The following is a 19,489-nucleotide window of genomic DNA, read 5'->3' as shown; positions in this document are numbered from 1 at the left end:
CAGAGGAATTTCTTGTTGTCATGTGAAAGCTTATGTCTGGTTATAAAAAATGTACTAACAATGTATGTATGTCTATCTAGGTTGTACTGTTTTCAAGATAAGAAAACTTGTGAAAGTTTACAAAAAATATAATTTTGGGCTTGTGTGCATTATACTATATTAGATTATTATGAATGTATTGACTATTATCACTGTAAACAATACTTCTTACTGATAACACTGCTATTTGTACAGTTTTAATAGCTTTTATTACAAAATATGTACATGTGTTTACCTTCTGCTTTTCAAGTTTATTTTTTAGAAAATGCTCTGGAATGCAAGATATATGTAGCTGCTACAGGTGTTAATGAGTTAACTGTAGCAGCAGGAGGTGTTGTCAAATGACGTGACTTTAACACCAGGAATAATAATTCCTTCACAATAATCGCTCACTTTGAAAGCAAAATAATGAAAAATAACTTCCTGTGCAAGGCTAGAGGCTTGTAAAATTAATTTCCATTAAATATCAAACAAGCCACAAATGTCACAATTTAAAAAGGACTGGTTGATGTGTGAGCAAGTACTAGAGCCTATGATTTGGGATTTAGTAGTAGCTTGCTCCTGGATGTCAACCTGCGTATCCCAATAAATTGATCACAGAAGTGAGATTTACACAGATTATCCAAGGCCTGCAGTTTAAAGCACCAAGGAGGCCAAATGTGGAGTGTGACTGGTCTAAGGATAATTTTTAATCACTTCCCAGTTCAGACCCAAGAACACATGCATCTACATTGACAAAATATTCACAACAGTATCTGATGTAACAAAACAAATGCATATAAATATTAAAAAAAACACTTAGGAGAATAAAGAAGACTGATACAGCTTATTACTATACTTGTCTAATTTACAGCACTCCTCTGTTTTTAAAGCATTCCTAGAGACACTGAAACAATAAAACACAGTTTTTAGCACAAAAGATTCCCTTTCTCTACTACTGTGAAATCTTTTTCAAAAAAAGAAGTGAAGGAACAAGCCTTACCTGATCTCCAGCTTGCTGGGATTTGAATAGTGCACAGATCATCAGTTGATTCATCAGCTGAGCTTCCAATGAAGTCAAAATTCAGGCAGTTTAGGACAAGCTTCAGAAGATGCATCACTAGGTTTTGTTGCCCTTGCAAATTTAAAGGCTTTCCCTGGACCTAGCAGGTCAAAAAAAAAAAAACATAAAACTAATTTGCAAGCAGATGACAGCATACGAAAACCAGTGCTCTAGTTACTCAGCTTGAAGTTCTGCCCTCCAATTAGTTACTCAGCAGTCATAATGCTGTCATACTTAAAATTGTCTGAAATACCAGAAAAATATACACATACAACTATCACAGTCCCTTGTACAACTCAACATGCACTAATGATCATGTGACATTGTCTCAGTAGCTCAATAGCAGGTATCACACTTGGTTCTGGTGCTGGAAGACCAGAAGGTTACATGTTCTATTCCCACACCAGGTGATTGGATTGCTGACACTCCAGTGCTGATTGGGGTGGGGGGTGCTGCATTTAACAACATGTACTATGTGGATCACCTCAAAACCTTATCCCCAATACTCTCTTACCTACAATCTGCTGAGGGGCAATATATGTCTGTCATACATGGCATTGCTGGGTCCCACTTGATGGACCTCTTGTACATCTGCAAAACAAACAGCATCAGAAATTCCTGATCCAGACTTAAACCTTGTGTGCAACCTGGAAAGAACATGTTGGAGGGACAAGTACAAGTCTCAGAGAATACCCCTTCTCTGGTACTGGCTTCCTATCCATGTGGAACAGAGTTCTTCCCTGACCCTATTCAAGTATAACCTAGACCAATAGATGGGAAATCAGAAATTCATTCCTGATCTGTCACCTATTTCTGTAATGGACATAGCCTGTAAATATTTGACCACACATGTCCTAACATACCCATAACCCTTAGAATAACCTCTAGGGCACCAAAACGTAATGGATACATTGGGGATGCATAGTTAGGCTTAAAAAGGCCCTTGTTTTGTTACCCTAATTTATACCTACGGACCTATGAACTATAGCAGCTATGTGCATCATCTAGGAACTGTAGCCCACATTCTTTACCCTCTTTTCCTTTGAAAAGCAACACATTTCCTTTGTGAGATGAACACTGCAATGGCTGCTGCTGTTTTTAAATGTGCAATGTTAAGGTTTGTAGCATGGCAATTATGATAATAAGGCAATTAAGGTTAACTATCTTTGAGCTACACATTTTACACAATGCCACAGTGAACATGAACATGCGTGAAGACCACAAAGCACACTGAATGTGCCAGGTTGGGTCAATGACCGCTACAGAGACATGGGTGTGTGCCTTAGTGCAATATATGGCTGAAATGTGGGTTCTATGGGCTGCATAAATTCAGGCTGACATGTCTTTCAAACCCCACCCACCACTTTGGCATGCCATTTATGTGCCATTATACTGCAGCAATGTGCACTGTCAATTTGCCTTGGTGTCCATCGGTGTGAATCAAGCAATGCCTGTAACATTTATCAAGACAAATTCGATGTAATTTTTTCTCAAGACCTGTGACATGGCCATGGCTTTAGAAGGTGCTGATTGCTGCAGGGCTCCCAGGCTGTGTAGAAAAGAGTCCACAATCTACCTATATTTAGGTTCATAGGTGTGTTCTAGGCTAATGGCCCTGGAGCCTTTACAAGCCTAGCCCATAAGATTACCCTGGCATCATGCCACCTGAACTTAGCTCCCAGTGCCTCTGGTGGGCAGAGCCACTGGAGTGATCCCCGGGGTGAATTTTCTATTTCCCATCCACTCATCAAGACTTCTCTTGAAGAGGGCCAGTGAGGTGCTCTGTTTGACATGTATGGGAAGTCTATTCCATAGCATGGGCATTCTCTGGGTTGTGAACCTGTCCCTCCAGCACGTTCTGTTGATTATGGTAATGAGGTTGAGGTCTCTGGAGCATGTAGTGCGGAGGGACTGGGATTTCTTTAGATGTAGCATTTCTAACAGAGCTGGGACAGACATGGCTTTGTAACTCAAGCAGAGATCGCCTCTAAGCAGATGATATGAGACGTAGAATAGTTGGGAGTTTTTTTAAGTCTGTCCATATAGGACAAGTGTTTAAAGCCTAGGATCCTCTTTTTGAGGTACTTTTGTGGCCTATTCAGTTGTTGTAGGTGTCTAGTGAGGTACAAGCCAAATGGGGCATTGTACTCGATGACTGGCCTAATGAGGGAAGAGTAGAGGGAGCCAATGACCTCTTTCTTCCTGGATGCAAAACCCTTAGTAATGAGATGTGCCACACACAAGGACTTTCTGACCACAGTGGCTATGTGGTGGTCAAAAGAGAGGTTGCTGTCAACCTGTGTTCCCAGATCTCTCATAACGCCTTCTATGTTCAGTGGACTACCATCGATGTGGTAATTCGTGGGAAGTGGGTTTTTCCCAAAGGGGATGACTACATTTTTTGGCATTGAGCTTAAGGCCATGGTTCTGACACTAGTCGTTGGTCTCAGTGAGACCTTTCTGTAGAATGTCAACATCACTTGGGGAGTTAATAACAACTCCCAACTTGCAATTATCTGCGAACTTTGTCAGTCAGAGTCCCTTTGTGTTGGCCTGGAGTTCAGAGAAGTAGATACCAAAGAGGAGAAGACCCAGGACTGAACCCTGTGGGACCCCACTTGTGACTGGTCAGCAGTCTGACTTGATGTCAGCTACTTTCACACTGTGGGTTCTATCTGTGAGTCAGTTTGCAACCCGCCTGGCGATATAGGGGTTGATGCCTAGCTTAGTGAGTTTTTCTATGATTCCTGATTGGGGAATGGTATCAAAGGCCTTGGCCAGATCAAGGTAGGGTATATGAACTACCTTGCCTTCATCCACAGCTCTGGTGACTGACTCAAAGTCGACCAAGTTGAACAGGCATGATCTACCCTTCACAAAACCAAACTGTGTGGGATCCAGAGTTTGGAGATTCCCTATATCCTTGTTTATTAGGTCCATGATGATGTGTTCCATAGCTTTGCATATCAGACTCGTCAGGCTAATGGGGCGATAGTTCCCAGGGTCTGTAGTTGCTCCTCCTTTGTGGAGAGGGATGACTGTAGCAGTGCGCCATTTGGTAGGGACAAAGCCTGAGGTGAGGCAGTGACTGAACAGGGCACACAGGTGAGGTGCCAGTTCACTCTGTAGTTCATGTAAAACACAGCCAGTGATATTGTCAGGTCCCATAGGAGCTGTATTCTTGGCCTTGGACAGCGCTGTTTTAACCTATGCAGCAGTAATACCGGGTGCCTGGCAATCTACTGGTGTTGTGACTGGTCCTTTGGGGGGGGGGGGGGTAAAGTTGGCACTGAATCTGTCGGCCAGTATATTGGCAATATATGTTGGTTCGGTATAGGAGGTACCATTGTACAGTAGCTCAGAACAAATCTAGGTATTGCCGTGGAGATTCTTTACATAATTATAGAAGGCCTTGTGGTTGTCTTTATTATCTTCTGCAATTCCGTTTTCATAGCTAGCTTTAGAGGATTTTATGAGGGATCTCAACTTTTTCTTGTACAGAGACAGGGTGCTGCACAGAGACTGCTGGGAGGGCCTTCTGGGAATGAATTATGATGGTCCCCATTACAAGGTGGATGCCAGGTCTGTCAGTGAAGCTACAGACATCACTTGCTCTGGTGAGGACTCCAGGCATTACAGTAACTTGAAGAGGCACCACTGTGACCATCTTTGTCAACAGAAAGAGAATATTGGGGGAAAGTGCCCCAGAGTCCTACAGTAGGCACACACATAACAGGTGAAGTCTAATGTAGTTTAATCTTAACAGTTCAGCCACACGCAAGACATTTGATTCATGGACATTTTCCTTTTATGTTTTTCAACTACTGAAGATAAGGATAATATAATGATATATTAAATGTGCATGGGAAGGCTCTGCAAGCAAAATTATATAAGCATGAGCTGCATATATTTTACATACCTGCAAAATTGTTTAAAGTGTTGACAGTAGTAAAAACGTTTCCAACTGCTATTACATGTTTTATGACACACACACACACACACACACACACACACACACACACACACACACACACACACACACACACACACACACACACACACACACACACCCTCTTCAGGCTAACCATTCTCCCTCTCATCCTACATCCAAGTGCCAACACTTGCAGGTTCTGATCTATGACCTGCATGTGGATGTCCCATAAACATGCCATGTGTCATACACCACATCATACCTGTGTGTTTGCACCCCTAATTTTTATGTCCATTGCCATAGGGCTGCTATCCATACAGGGGGCACTGGTCTGCCTGCCCAACATAATGAATGCATTATGCTTTCTCAGCCCCATGACAGTGACAGTTCTACTTGGTGTACCCTGGCCATTCCTAAGAGCAGAGTACTCTGGAATTTACAGGTAGTAGGCATATGTCATATTATGTGACTGCCAACTGTTGTATGTAGCCCCTGTTTATATAAACGTTTTGTCATCTGTGGCTATGTCTGCAGGGTATGAACCACATGTTGTCCTGCACACTAATGTGTCTCTTGTGTCTCTCTTCACATGTAACGGTAACAACTTTTTTTTGTATATTGTTAATTTTGTACTGTTGCAGCTTTTCTCCATGAGCCTCTGGTGAAAATGGGTTCTCCTGATGCAGCCAGACCATCCCAGTAAACAAATGTCAAATAAATAAATATATAAATGTCGCATAATCCAGGTTCACAACATCTTTGTACGTTCCTTAGGCACAAAATACGACATCAGAGGTTTCTCAGTCCACTTACCATTGTCCCTGTGGTCACTTACTGTAATACATACCCTGTTCTCCTCACATACATACAAGGAGGATTGTTTAGGCACCATTTCTTTCTGCTTCTTGTGGTACGCTGCCTGCAATAACACTCTACGGTCCAGCAGGTGTACTGTACACCTAAACGCAATTTTACTCATCCAGGTACTTTTATGCCAAACAGTGTTACACACTATTCCAAATTTTTCCTTTCTCTCAATTTTACTTGTCTTTTTGTAGTTTTTGTTCTGCTTCTCTTAATTTATGTTAACATTTTATGCAGCAACAACCACAGCTGTGGCTATGGAACAGCAGTGGTTGACTTGCCCTGCCATTCCCTGCTAGGTCTCAAGTTAACTTCAGGTTTACCTCTCTGCAGGGTGATATAGGTCATCCGGTGAGAGGTGACCTTAAGTGTTCTGTGGTTGTCTTTAATGGTCTGTCACTGTTGGGGGATGTGGATCACAGTATGTACTGGCAAAAGTTAGAGAATTGGTGGACTGGCACCCTGACACCTCCCTCCCAAATGGGCACCTGGAGTACTTCCTTCTTTGACTGGCACGAAGTTGCACCTCTGCCTAGCCCTGCCTATCAGGGCACCAGTAGCTGAGCCCACCCAGACAGAGGTGACTGACTTCTAGCTCGGTACAGTACTTGGCAGTGCGATAGTCACCTGTCACTCCACCCTAGCCGCAGTCATGGTGTTCCTCTTTACTGCATTTTATTTTGCTCCATCATATGAGATCCAGTCACCTCACAGTAAGAAGTTGTCCTGTTCGATTCTCAGCTAAAGCGTCTTCTGTGTGGAGACATGCATGAGTGGGCGTACCTTCGTTGAAGGTTGTACGTCAGGGCTGGCAACTCGGTACGTAAAAATCTACTACCAATCATTAGCGGACCGGAGTTCCGCTGTGGTGACCCCTAACCGGGAAAAGCTGAAAGATGCAACATATGTGATCCAGTCCTCCCAATGCCAACTGTCTTTCCTTCATCTGTCTATGAATCTCCTTTTCATTCCCTCTCCCCAGTTTGTGTCAGCAGTTTGTCTGTTGGTCTTTGTCTGAGCTTGCGTCTGCTTGTCTCCTCCTGCTACCATCCTTATACACTTTCCTACTTACACTTTCGCTTTACTACCTCTCTCCCCTCTCAATCCTTCTTGGAAAAAAATGGGTAGGGACTTTGCTGTGAAGCCTTTATGACGGCTTTCAGTTGTGCTTGTTGTGAGCATGCTATATGAACGCTACTGGACTCTAAATCACATGACAGTCATCATGTACTGCCAGCATTTATACAACCTGTAAGGTTTTTACCAGAACATTCCCAGCTTAGTTTATCCAAGACAAAAATGGATCCTATTACACTGTTAATCAGCTCTAGGTTGCATTGTACTACTTTGTGCTATTTTGCCATTATGTGGCCATGCAAGTTTTGTTTCTGAATCTCAACCAATAGGTATGAAGGGCTGTAGAAATTAAAGAAGGAATTAAAGGAAATTAACAAGGAATTAGTAGCAAACCCTAATTCCTGTTCATTCTTCCCAGGTTTGCAAAACAGCTTTATAGACACCTAACAGGCAGTGCATTTTTTTAGTACCAACAAGGCATAACATAACTTCTAATGGTGAAAATGTTATCTTGCAGACAGTTTAAAATATTATTTTTGTGCAACTAACTTTAATGTGTGTCCAGGGAAAATGTCTTTGACATAATGATTCTGCATTTCTTTATGAAAAACTAATGAAGGATTATTTGATACTATTTCTAGAATCTGTTCAAAAAACAGCTGTTACAAAACCACTAATATAATATCACACTGATGCAATATGGTTTTAAATTAAGTGTCATATGACAACTATGCTAATTGGGGAAAACGACTATAAGCTGACAGTAAAACACAATGGTTCATCCTGCATAAACAGAGAAAATTGCACTAAAAATCACCAAAGTCAATTTACAATTGATAGTACAGACAAACTGTTTCAAGCAATTAATTTTAATGCTCCACTGCATCAAAAATGTGTCTGTCATATTATTTACTGAAAATGCCCACTCCATGCTACCAAAGTATACATACACACTCCACATAAGTTAAATATTCAGGAGTGCATTCTCTTTATTTTTTATAAGTTTTCCAATAATAATGTTATAAAAAATAAATAGATAGTTTCCCAATAATAATGTTTAATTCTGAAGGACTGAACAACTTACCTCTTTCAGCAAAGAGCATGCCAACAACAAAATATCCTTCAAAACTGTGTCTCTGAATGAGGTAGCTGTCCTGCGATTTTTGGGTGATGGCCTTGTGTAATCAACCTGCAAGAAGAATTGTAAAGAAACAAATTATTGTGATTAAATATTAGAGACAAACAACAAAAAAGAAGTTATGTACTCACCATAACGTTCCATCTGAGTAGTTAAGACTTAATTTGTCAGCAACCTGTGAGTTTTGGATCTGATAAGGATCTGAACCGGCAGCTTCCCAAGCTAAGGATCCGAGCTCCAAGCTCCTCCCCCTTACCCATACTGCACTGCAACCTTCTTCCAACCCTCAGATCGAGTTTGCCACACACAGCTTGACACACATCAACCCAAGAGACATAACCTGACCTGAATACGTAAACTAGGCTCACCAGACCCAGAACACTGAGACCAAAAACAGACATACACCACCAAGGTCAGGGGGAAAGAGGGAGGGAAGGTTCCTGACAAATGAAGTCTAACTACTCAGATGGAACGTTATGGCGAGTACATAACTTCTTTATCTGAAGTAGTTAACTTCATTTGATCATCAACTTGTGGGACAGAGTCCCCAGCTACCAAAGACCTTGGGAGGCCCTTATGGAAGGATATTCCAGAGCACTGCAGAACCAGAAGAAGCCCTTCCTCTAGATACCATGTCCAACTTATAATGAGTAATAAAAGTATGAGAGGAAGCCCAGGTAGTCGCTGAATAAATGCCATCCAGGGAAACTCTGGACCAAAATGCAGCAGAAGTAGCCATAGAACGAGTAGAATGAGCAAGAATCCTGGCTGGTTCTGGTAATCCATGATCCTTGTACACCTGCAAAATACAAAGAGAGATCCATCTAGCAAGAGTCACCTTTGAAACTGGTTTCCCCAAAAAAAGGTTTGGCAAAGGAAACAAAAAGCTGATCAGACTTACAGAAGGGTTTATACCTATGTAAGTAAAAGCGTAAGGTACAGTTGTGTAACTACCATAAATGTAGATGTTCGAGTGTATTCACTGTTGCAGTCATTACTCTTGGGTTATCCTGCTGGCAGGCTACCCTCAGTCGGCCAGAATTCCAAAGTCTAGGTCCAGCGTCGGCTACTGTCGCCTCTTCCGTGACGTCAGTGCACCAGGGGTATAAAAGATGCAGCCGATGCCATTTTCTTCAGTTTTTCTTGCCCCAGATGTCAGGTGCCCCCAAATTGGTAGACTGCAAAATATGCCAATAAAAATGTATGCACAAAAATACCATTTCCTTCATCTATAAGCAAATACACCAAACAGGTTGTATAGGATAGAGAAGTGCAGATAAACCCCAGCAAAGGAAAAGGGGATGGTGGGTGGGTAACCTGGACTGCAACAGTGAATACACTCGAACATCTACATTTATGGTAGGTACACAACTGTACTATGTTCATCATGTTTCACTGTTACAGTCATTACTCTTGGGTTGAATCCCAAGGCTAAGGAAGGGTGGCTGGGCTAAATAGGATTAGGAGAGGCTATAAGGCCCTGCAGAACCGCAGTGGCAAAGCCTGCTCTGGATTTAGAGTACAGAGGTAAGTGGTAGTGCTTTGTGAAGGTGTGCACTGATATCTTTGGTTGGTACTCCTCTGAGGAAGGCTGCTGAAGTGGCTGCTGCTCTTGTGGAATGAGGCCTAATGCCCCCTTAGGCACTGATTTGCCATGTTGAAAACAGCAGAAATGGATGCAATGGCCGATCCATTTTGAAATAGTCTGTTTTGAGATAGCCTTTCCTTGTGATCCTGCAGCATATGATACTACAAGTTGCTCAGTCTTTCTGAAAGCTTTAGTTCTGTCCAAGTAGAATCGTAACTGCCTGTGTATGTCCAAAGAATGCAGAATTTTCTCACCCTTGTTCTGTGGATTAGGATAAAAGGTTGGCAAGTGAATAGTTTGGTTAAAGGCCACACTGGACACCACCTTAGGCATAAATGTAGGGTTTGTCCTCAGAGAAACCCTGTCTGGATGAAAAATGATGAAAGGTTCCACAGCCATGAGTGCTTGTAACTCCGAGACTCGCCTTGCTGAGGTTATTGCTAGGAGCAGAGCTGTTTTCCAGGATAAGAATTTTATATCTGCTGTTGATGCTGGCTCGAAAGGAGGCAGTGTGAGTTTTTCCAAAACATAATTGAGGTCCCAGGCTGGAATTGGTGCTCTCCTTGGAGGCCTGATGTTTTTGGCCCCTCTGAGGTACTGCCTTATTAAAGGATGAGAAAAGATAGGTGGTTCCGTATAGTAATGGGCTGAAATGGCAGAGGCATGAATCTTAATTGATGAGAAGGAAAGGCCTTTGTTCAGCATCTCAGTTAGGTATTGTAAAATCTGAGGGATATTTGGTACACACGTGTCAATGCCTTGTTCCTGGCTCCAAGCACAGAATCTCTTCCATTTTTCTGCATAAGATTTTATGGTGCTGGGCCTCCTGGCCTCCAAAATAACATCCATAACAGCTTTTGAAAGTGGAGTGTTCTGAATGGCTACATTATCCGCCATGCTGCCAGATTTAAGGCCCTGAGTTGGCTGTGCAGAATCTGATTGTTCTGTTGGGTCAGCAAGTGAGAAGTTTGAGGCAATATCCATGCTGGACCTTGAGACAAGCTCTTTAGGATTGGGTACCAGTGCTGGCGTGGCCAGTCTGGTGCAATCAGTATCATATTTGGCTTCTCTTGTCTGACCTTTAGGAGTTCCCTGGGAAGGACAGGCAGTGGGGGAAAAGCATATACCGTTAGTTTTTTCCAGCTGAAGGATAGGGCGTCCACTTTCCATGCTTGTTTGTGATAAATCCTTGTGCAAAATCTCTGCAATTGGCAGTTGTGAGGAGAGGCAAATAGATCTATGTCTGGGCATCCCCATTTCCTTATTATCATGCTGAAGACTTGTGGATCCAGTTTCCATTCGTGGGGATCCATGAGGTTTCTGCTTAGTTCATCTGCCAGAGTATTTGTTTTTCCTGGCAGGAATTGTGCTTGCAGGTGAATTTGAAAAGCCAATGCTGTGTCCCATAAGGTCATTGCTTGTCTGCAGAGGGGGTAGGAATGTGTACCTCCCTGCTTGTTTATGTACCACATGACCGTAGTGTTGTCTGTCTTTATCAGTAACTGTCCTGGATGAAGCAGGTCCTTGAAAGCTCTCAGGGCATTTTGAACAGCTAGCATCTCTTTTTGATTGATGTGAAGATGCATCTGGTTTGCAGGCCATGTGCCCTGAATAAATCTTCCTGCCATATGGGCTCCCTAGGCATAACCTGATGCATCCGTTGTCAGTGTCTGTCTGGCTGTGGGTAAACTGAATGGCAGACCCTTGTTGTGGTGACAGGCTTCTGCCTACCATCGAAACTCCTGTTGCAGGCAGGGAATGAGTGCAATTACTGTCTCCAGGCTGTGACAATGCTGAGTCCAAACACATTTTAGATACCATTGTAGTTTCCTCATATGCAGTCTGGCATATGGAATTAGTAGAATGCAGGATGCCATGAAACCCAAGGCCTGCAGGATTTTCCTTGCAGATAGGTGGGTTTTTGTTGCCAATTTCTTGAAGTATGAAGTCAGTTGCTTTTGTTTGTCTGGCGTGAGATAAGCCATCTGGGCAGTTGTATTTAAGCTTGCACCCAGGAATATTATCTCTTGAGAGGGCACTACTTTTGATTTCTTTTCGTTTACTGTGTACCCTAAGCCAATTAGTAATCTTTTTACAAACGCCAGATGCTTTAGAAGAATGTCTTTGTTCTCTGCTTGAATTAGGCAGTCATCCAAGTAGGGATATATTTGAATTCCTTTTTGTCTGCGATACGCAATTACTGGTGCCACGCATTTTGTGAAGACCCTGGGCGCAGTAGATAAGCCAAAGGTCAGTGCAGAGAACTGGTAATACATTGAGCCAGCTATGAATCTGAGGTATCTTCTGCAAGACTGTCTGATTGGGACATGCAGGTATGCCTCTTTTAGGTCCAAAGTTACGAGTCAAGCCTTCTTGCCCAGCATGGGCAGTAGCTGCTGTAGAGTCAACATCTTGAATTTTGGAACTTCCAGAAACGTATTTAGTATAGACAGGTCCAGTATTGGTCTCCAGGTTTTGTCCTTTCTGGGTACTAGGAAAAGTCTGGAGTAAAATCCTTGCCCTTGCTCTTGTTGTGGTACTCGCTAAATGGCCCTCATGTCCATGACAGCTGTAATTTGTTTTTGTGCCTCTGCCCATTGATTGTGTGGCAGGTCTGGCATACCTTTTGACCTTGGTAGAGTGTGAAAATGGAACCTGTAGCCTTGGGACACTATGTTCAGGACCCATTTGTCTTGGGTAACCGTTTGCCAATTTGATGAAAAAAGTGCTAGTTTTCCCCCCAAGGGGGCTGCCAAAAGAAAAGTGTTTGTTCTGGTAGAGGAAAGTCATTGGGACTGTTTCCTGTAAGGTTGTGATTTGTCTTCTCTGCCTTTGGATGTAGGAGCACCCCAATGTTTAGGCCTGTATGAACCTTGGGGCTGAGATCTGCCTCTGGGACGCCTGTATCTGCCTCTTTGTGGTCTGTCTGACACTGGAAAGGACCAATTTTTGGAAGGCCAGTTCCTGCTAAACCTGGGTGGCTGTACCTGTAGGAAATCCTTGACTGTCTGCATGGATTCTGCTTTATCCTCCATTTTCTTCAACACCTCTTCTGCTTTAGTACCAAACAAAGTATCATGCTGTAATGGTGCATCTAATAATTTTGCTTTAACATGATCAGGCAGAGTCTGTTCCTTTAACCAAGCATGCCTTCTAATAACAGAACCTGTAACAGCGTCCCTGCAAGAGGCCTCCAGTGAATCATAACCACATTGCAAAGTATGCTTTCCCACTTGTTCAGCTGCATGCAATAAATCCTGCAATTCCTTGTTCTCTGAACATTCAGTATTTGTCAACAATGTCTGTTTAAGCAGTGACAGTAAATATTGCTGATATTTAAGCATATGAATTTGACAATTTAAAGCCCTAACAGCCAGGGTAGCAGAAGTGTAGACTTTTTCCCCCATCTGTCTAGAGCCCTGGAATCCCTATCAGAGAGGACAGGGTTTTTTGCAATGGAAACTTTAACCATCTTGGGACCCTGAGATATAGTTTCTGGGTCAGCAGCGGGGGTTTTATATAAGAATTTATGAGAATCCGGGACCCTGTAGTATCTGTCTGGCTTAGCAGGTGCAGGGGGTAAAGAGTTTGGGGACAAGCCGGACTCTGAAAATACATCATCTATAATGTCTAGAACAGGTGGAATAGCAAGTGGTCTGTGCTGAGGAAGTAGCAGAAAGTCTCTGAGCCTTTTCTTAGATTCAGAATAATCTTGGCTCTCCCAGTAGAAATGCTGCCTCATGGTATGCAGGGTTTCCCCAAAAGAATAATCCTCAGGAGGAGAGGCTGAAGGAATGGATTCTTCAGCATCAGAATCCTCATAGGGAAGCATGGAGTAATCCTGTTCAGAAGAGGAATCAGAGGAAATAGAAACCTGATCAGAAGAATCATACTCTGTCTCTTGCATAGGCCTCTTATCAGGAGGGGGATGGGAGCCCCTGATCAAAGTAATTAGGTCTTCGGCCATTTTGAACATCTGTTTTTTAGGCATGGAAGTCTGAGTAGGAGAATGCTGTACTTGTTTCTTTGTCTTTAGTGCGGCTTTAGTCTTTGAAGCTGAAGATGGCTTAATATAAAGTTGTGTAGGTCTGAAGAAACCCTCAGAAGCCGATGCCTGCTCAATGGCTCCGGACCCATCTGAGGGAATGATTTCCGAGTGTCCAATACCTTGAGTATCCAGAGGCCCAGTCGGCTCCACGTGGGAGTCGGAAGTGGCCTGTGGCTCTGAGGTAGCGGGCGCCAGGCGCTGCGAAAGCGCCTCAATGAGAACCAGCGACTGGCCTAGTAGAGGCTTCGTCGTCGGTTTTGGACCTCGGATGCCTATCCTTTTCTTTGTCCTTGCATTTTTTGTAAACTCCGGTTGTTGGCTGGTCCGATGGCATTATATAATTAAATCTACGGCCAAAGTAATGTAATGCAAAATCAAACCGATGCTGGATAGTGCGTTGGTTAAATCTAGCATAAAACCGACAACTAGCAATGTTGTGCTCAGGGCATAGGCAAGGAATACAGTAAGAGTGAAAATCCTTATGAGGTATTTGCTTCCCACAAGAAATACAATTGTTAACTTTTTCTGACATCGGTCTGGAGCAAGATAAAAGTTTCCTCAACGGGGTACTTAGTTTTAATGAAGACTTCGGTTCTGAAATTCGGATTCGAAAATCTCAGGAGTCGGCCGACCGGCACTTGCGAACTGCTTTTGCTTCGGGCACCGCACGGCAAGAAAGACTGAAGAAAATGGCGTCGGCTGCATCTTTTATACCCCTGGCGCACTGATGTCAGGGAAGAGGCGACAGCAACCGACGCTGGACCTAGACTTTGGAATTCTGGCTGACTGATGGTAGCCTGCCAGCAGGATAACCCAAGAGTAATGACTGCAACAGTGAAACACTATGAACTGCGAACGTCCAGAAAATGAAGTTTGTATTCCCCTTTATTTTGAAAGTTGGGAAAGAATAATGGGAGATTAATAGACTGATTAATTTTTGACTCTGAAGCAACTTTAGGAAAGAAAGAAGGGTTAGTCCTGCGAGACACCCTATCCTTATGAAAAACTAAGTATGGGGGTTTCATACACAAGTGTTGAAGCTCTGACACTCTTCAACCGAAGTGATAGCCACCAGGAAAGCTGTCTTCCACAACAAGAATTTCAAATCAACTGATGCTATGGGTTCGAATGGAGGCGCAACTAAGGCCTGGAGAACCAAGTTCAAATCCCACGGAGGAGAAGGATGCTTAATAGGAGGTCTCAGTAAAAAAGTACCTTTGGTAAAGGTCTTACAAATTCTGGAGGCAGCTAAAGAACCTGAATTTTCTCCTACATGAAAACAAAATATAGCCGCCAGCTGGACTTTCCCCGTGGAAGAGCTGGCCCCCTGTTGGAAAATTTGAGACAAAAATTCTAATACCGCTGGAACAGGAGCGGTAAAGGGATCCAAATTTCTCAGAGAAGCCCAAATGGAAAAACGCTTCCATTTACTATGGTACACCTTCCTGGTAGAGGACTTGTGTGCCGACACCAGAATGGACTTAATGGGGGAAGAGAGACCGGGAGTCCTAGCAATTAATGGAACTGGAGCAACCAAGCAGTAAGGTTGAGGCTGTCCAGATTCGGGGGAGGAATTCCCGACAGATGGTGAATGAGATCCGGAATGGGATCCAATATCCAGAGCGGAGCTACTAGATGAGACTGTAGGCAGGGAAACCAAATCTGATGAGGCCAGAATGGGGCTATGAGGATAATCCTGCTCCCCAACCACTGAGCTTTCTGTAAGAATTTTGTCATGAGAGGAAGCGGGCGGTACGCATAAAGAAGACCAGGTGGCCAAGCATGGACAACAGCATCTCTGGGGGTTTCCCCCCACAGGGAAATCAGAGCAAATAACTCACTGCGCTTCGCCTTGGACGGCAATGCGAAGAGATTGCAGCAAGGCTGACCCCACTTGAGGAAGATCTGTTCCGCTACATAAGGGTTCAGAGACCACTCTTAAGGCAAAAGGATAGTCCTGCTCAGTTTGTCTGCCAAAATGTTGGACCGACCTGGGATGTGCATTGCTATCAGAAAACAGTTGGTGGAGATCGCCCATTCCCACACTCTCATGGCCTCTCGACAAAGTGGGTAGGACCTGGTTCCCCCCTATTTGTTGATATACCAGACCACTGACATATCTGTCTGACTGAATCGCAATAGTTCCTAGAGGAAGAGAAACATGAAGGGCCTGTAACGTTAAAAGGACTGCTCTCATCTCCAGAACATTAATATGCAGAACGGTCTCGTTTGTGCCTTGAACAGTCCTGCCTGAGCAATGCCCCCCCACCCTAGACGGGAGGCATCCGTGGTCACCATGGCTTGGGGCGGAGGCGTAACAAAGGGGCATCCCTCTCATAGATCCTGGGATTGAAGCCACCACATGAGAGAAGCTTTGCACACCTTGCTTAGAGGAATCAGGTAGTCTAGGGGCTTGTATAACAGAGACCACTGAACTTGTAACATCCACTGTAACACTCTCATATGTTTCACATACAGACGTGCACAAGGAACCAGATTTATAGCTGCTGCCATGGACCCTAAGGCTCTCAGGACTAACTCTGCTGGGGGTGAAGAAGTCTGAAGAAGTGCCAAGACATGAAGGGTCAGGTTCCGAAGTCTGTCTGGGATCAAAAATATCCCGGCCTGAAGAGAATCTATTCTCGCCCCTATGAAGTCCAGAATCTGAACAGGCTGAAGAGAGGACTTCGTAAGGTTTACTGTAATACACAGTAGATTTGATAACTGAAGGAAGGAATTTCTGGCTTGCATAAGTTGATGCCTGGAGGGGGCTATGAGAAGCCAATCGTCCAGGTACGGGAAGACTAGAATGCCCTGAAGCCTCAGGTGGGTCGCTACAACTGCCATGACCTTGGTAAACACCCTGGGGGCTGTGGTGAGATCAAAGGGTAGGACCCTGAACTAGTAGTGACAGGCTCCTAGCTGAAAGCGGAGAAACCGCCTGGATTGCCTGTCCATCAGGATATGATAGTACGCATCCTTGAGATCTACCAAGCACATCCAGTCTTCCTCCTGCAAGAATGGCAGGATGGATTGTAATATGACCATCCGGAACTTCTCCTTGGCAACAGACAGGTTTATCGTGGATAGTTCGAGAATCAGCCTCAAGTCCCCCATCTTTTTTGGCACCAAAAAGAACCTGGAATAGATGCCTGATCTGGACTGGTCTGGGGGAACTGGCTGGATTGCCCGTTTGCCTAGCAGCTTTTCTATTTTCCAAAGCTGCCGCCTCCCTTTGAGCGGGTGGGTCGTCCGGGAGGCGCCTTGGGGTTAAGGGACTGTTTATGAAGGGAATGGAATAACCTCTGGATATTATTCGAAGCACCCAGCGGTCTGAAGTTATGGACTCCCATTGAGCTAGGTGCTTCGAAAAACGCCCCCCGACTGCCTCCAGAGTGGAGCAGTTGGGCAACCCCTCAGGGCTGCTGCGCGGGTCAATACAAAAAAGGTTCCCATGACCAGAAGTTCTTTGGGTCCCCCTCTGCCTCTGGGCCGGCGTCCACCTTGTCCCCCTGTGCCTCTGGGGAAAAGGAGTCCGGAGCATTCCGGGAATGCTGAGACTTCCGGAACCACAACACCTTCTTTCCTCGCTGGTTCCTGGAAAAGGGCCTTTGAGGGTTGGAGAAGCGGATTCCGACGGCATCTTCCCGTCCTTCTCACTCTGGACTAGCGTGTCTCGGACGGTCTTCCCGAACAGGGTTGAACTGTCAAAAGGGGCATTCGTATTATTAGCTAGTGCAGACAAAGAGAAATAAAAACAGGACAACTTAATAACCTACTCCTGGTATAAGACAGAAGAGGATAATTAAATGCACTAGAAAAAGATGATAATATGGATTATGGCCAAAGGATACAAGAATATGTGTTATGACAGCTGCAGTATGTTTATATGGATTTATATTTTCTGCCAGCATCTTTCTAGTTGGCTCCTACATGCAACTGCTGAGGAATTTAGTATCTGTTTCCATACTGTATCCTCCTCCATACCTTCTCCTCCCACAGCTAACCACCATGGATGCCAGTGCCATTCCACATTTGCCAGATCTACTGACCACTCTCAGCCTCCCCTGGACTTATTCCAATAAAGGTCAGGGTCAGCAAGGTGATATAGAATTCCCAGGACCATGTCATTCAGCTGCCAGGAGTGTTTTATCTAATTTATTTTCCTCACCCCCTCATGCACTCTGGTAATACCTCATGGGTGGGGCCATACAATGGACTACGCCAATCCACCCTTCACTTCTGGAAAGGGCTGAGGTCAGCAAGCTGTACTTCTCATTCCCAGTAAGCACTTCACTGCTATTTTCCCAGCCTCCACCAAAGAAATCTGTGCTATGTGCCGCATGCATGCTCCACTCCCTCCCTCCTTCCCTCATCTGCACCCAGGCAGGCACACCCATCTTTCCTTCTAGCTCCCCAGATGTTCAAGCAGCAAATCAAAACATGGTACACCTGCATCGTACTTAGGGTGCTATCCTTCTAAACCCATGGCACTGGCTGTTTCAACATTGTGTGTTGCTAATGCCTACATAACTACATCACAGATGTCTTGTTAGGTTAAATAAGTAAGATCAGACAGACATTTTTTCCACTAATGCTATACTGGTGAGATCTAAAAAGGTTCTAGCATTTCTAGAACTAGCATACTCTGACTTGGTGGCCCGAGTGATTATTACAGACCTGCGTGTCATTGTGCATTCATGGGCAAGTGAATTGAAATGTAGATTTTGGATGTATTTACCCATCTCTGATGATACCTTCAAAGGGAAGTCTGCAAGTGTCACTGAAGACAGGTTTCAGTGCTTTGTTCTGGGTTTTGTGGTTGGATCACGTAAGCATCTGCTGGAATCAGAGGTTACAGTTGTCTGACAACTAAATGAAAGTCTTGGCTAGGAGCCCAGTATACTGACCACACCACCCTGTGATCCAAGGTTGACAGGTGTACAGTATTTTAGTTGCCAGAAATAGTGGACTGCTGTGGACACAGCTAACATACGGGTAAAATAAATTCCTACTGAAATGGGGCCATGACATCATCTCCTGCAGGTAAAGTAGTGGGGTGGGTAGGCAGGCAAACACTGTGCCTATATGTACTGGCACAGGTGTCACTGCTATGCAACTGTCAAAGTAAAAGAGAAGTGCTTTTGCATTACAAAAACGGTGATGCTCTGTGACAGGCAAAAGTTGACCAGTAAAATTTCTCCTGCTACACAGTACCTTCTGACAACAATGCTTCACTGTTTTTAAAACCTTCATTACGTTTAGCCCATTGACTAGAGATGGCTATAAAGGGCTTGTGAGGCTGCCAAGGACTACCTCCAAAACCTAGGTTCAGGGCAACTGTGTAGGAGAGATTGCTTATCGGCATTTCTCAGAACGCATACAGGGTATGCTACCAAGGTCCCCATCAGGTTAATTTTATCAGCAGCTCTGTTTTCAACTCCTTGTCATCATTGACAATGCAACAGCCTGCATCTATTAGGAGAACTTAATATTTTTTTTTGTTTCTAAAATACTTTAAGCAGGTATAACTTCTAGAAGTACAGTAACTGGATGCTTTAAAGATGTTTTAATGCATAAAAAGTCTGAAATGGAACATATGGAAAAGTGTTTAAATCATTAACCTGGAAGATGCGGCTTGCATAATGGAAGCAGGACTATTTGACCCCAGACTGTTCGCCCCCAGACGTTTCGACCCCAATGCATTTCTATAAAATTTCATACATAAATTTATATGTATTGTATATGTGATTTTTTAGTGG

At 44.0% G+C, this 19,489-nt stretch overlaps 1 protein-coding gene across 1 annotated transcript in view; it reads right to left on the bottom strand.

Moving 5' to 3' along the window:
* The window catches only part of RANBP17 (RAN binding protein 17), a 4,607,784-nt gene that overhangs the window by 3,884,974 nt on the left and 703,321 nt on the right, over positions 1-19,489 (bottom strand). The window contains exons 6-7 of the mRNA XM_044069092.1: positions 8,038-8,142; positions 1,022-1,181 (exon numbers count right to left, since the gene is read on the bottom strand). Coding sequence (XP_043925027.1) covers positions 1,022-1,181; positions 8,038-8,142 — 265 coding nt within the window. The remainder of the gene's footprint in view (positions 1-1,021; positions 1,182-8,037; positions 8,143-19,489) is intronic.

Source organism: Protopterus annectens, chromosome 4.part0 (genome assembly GCF_019279795.1).
Source record: "Protopterus annectens isolate FY-2018-M chromosome 4.part0, PAN1.0, whole genome shotgun sequence".
NCBI lineage: Eukaryota > Metazoa > Chordata > Ceratodontiformes > Protopteridae > Protopterus > Protopterus annectens.
Note: the sequence above shows the minus strand (reverse complement) of the source record. Positions and strands in the feature narration are given on the sequence as shown.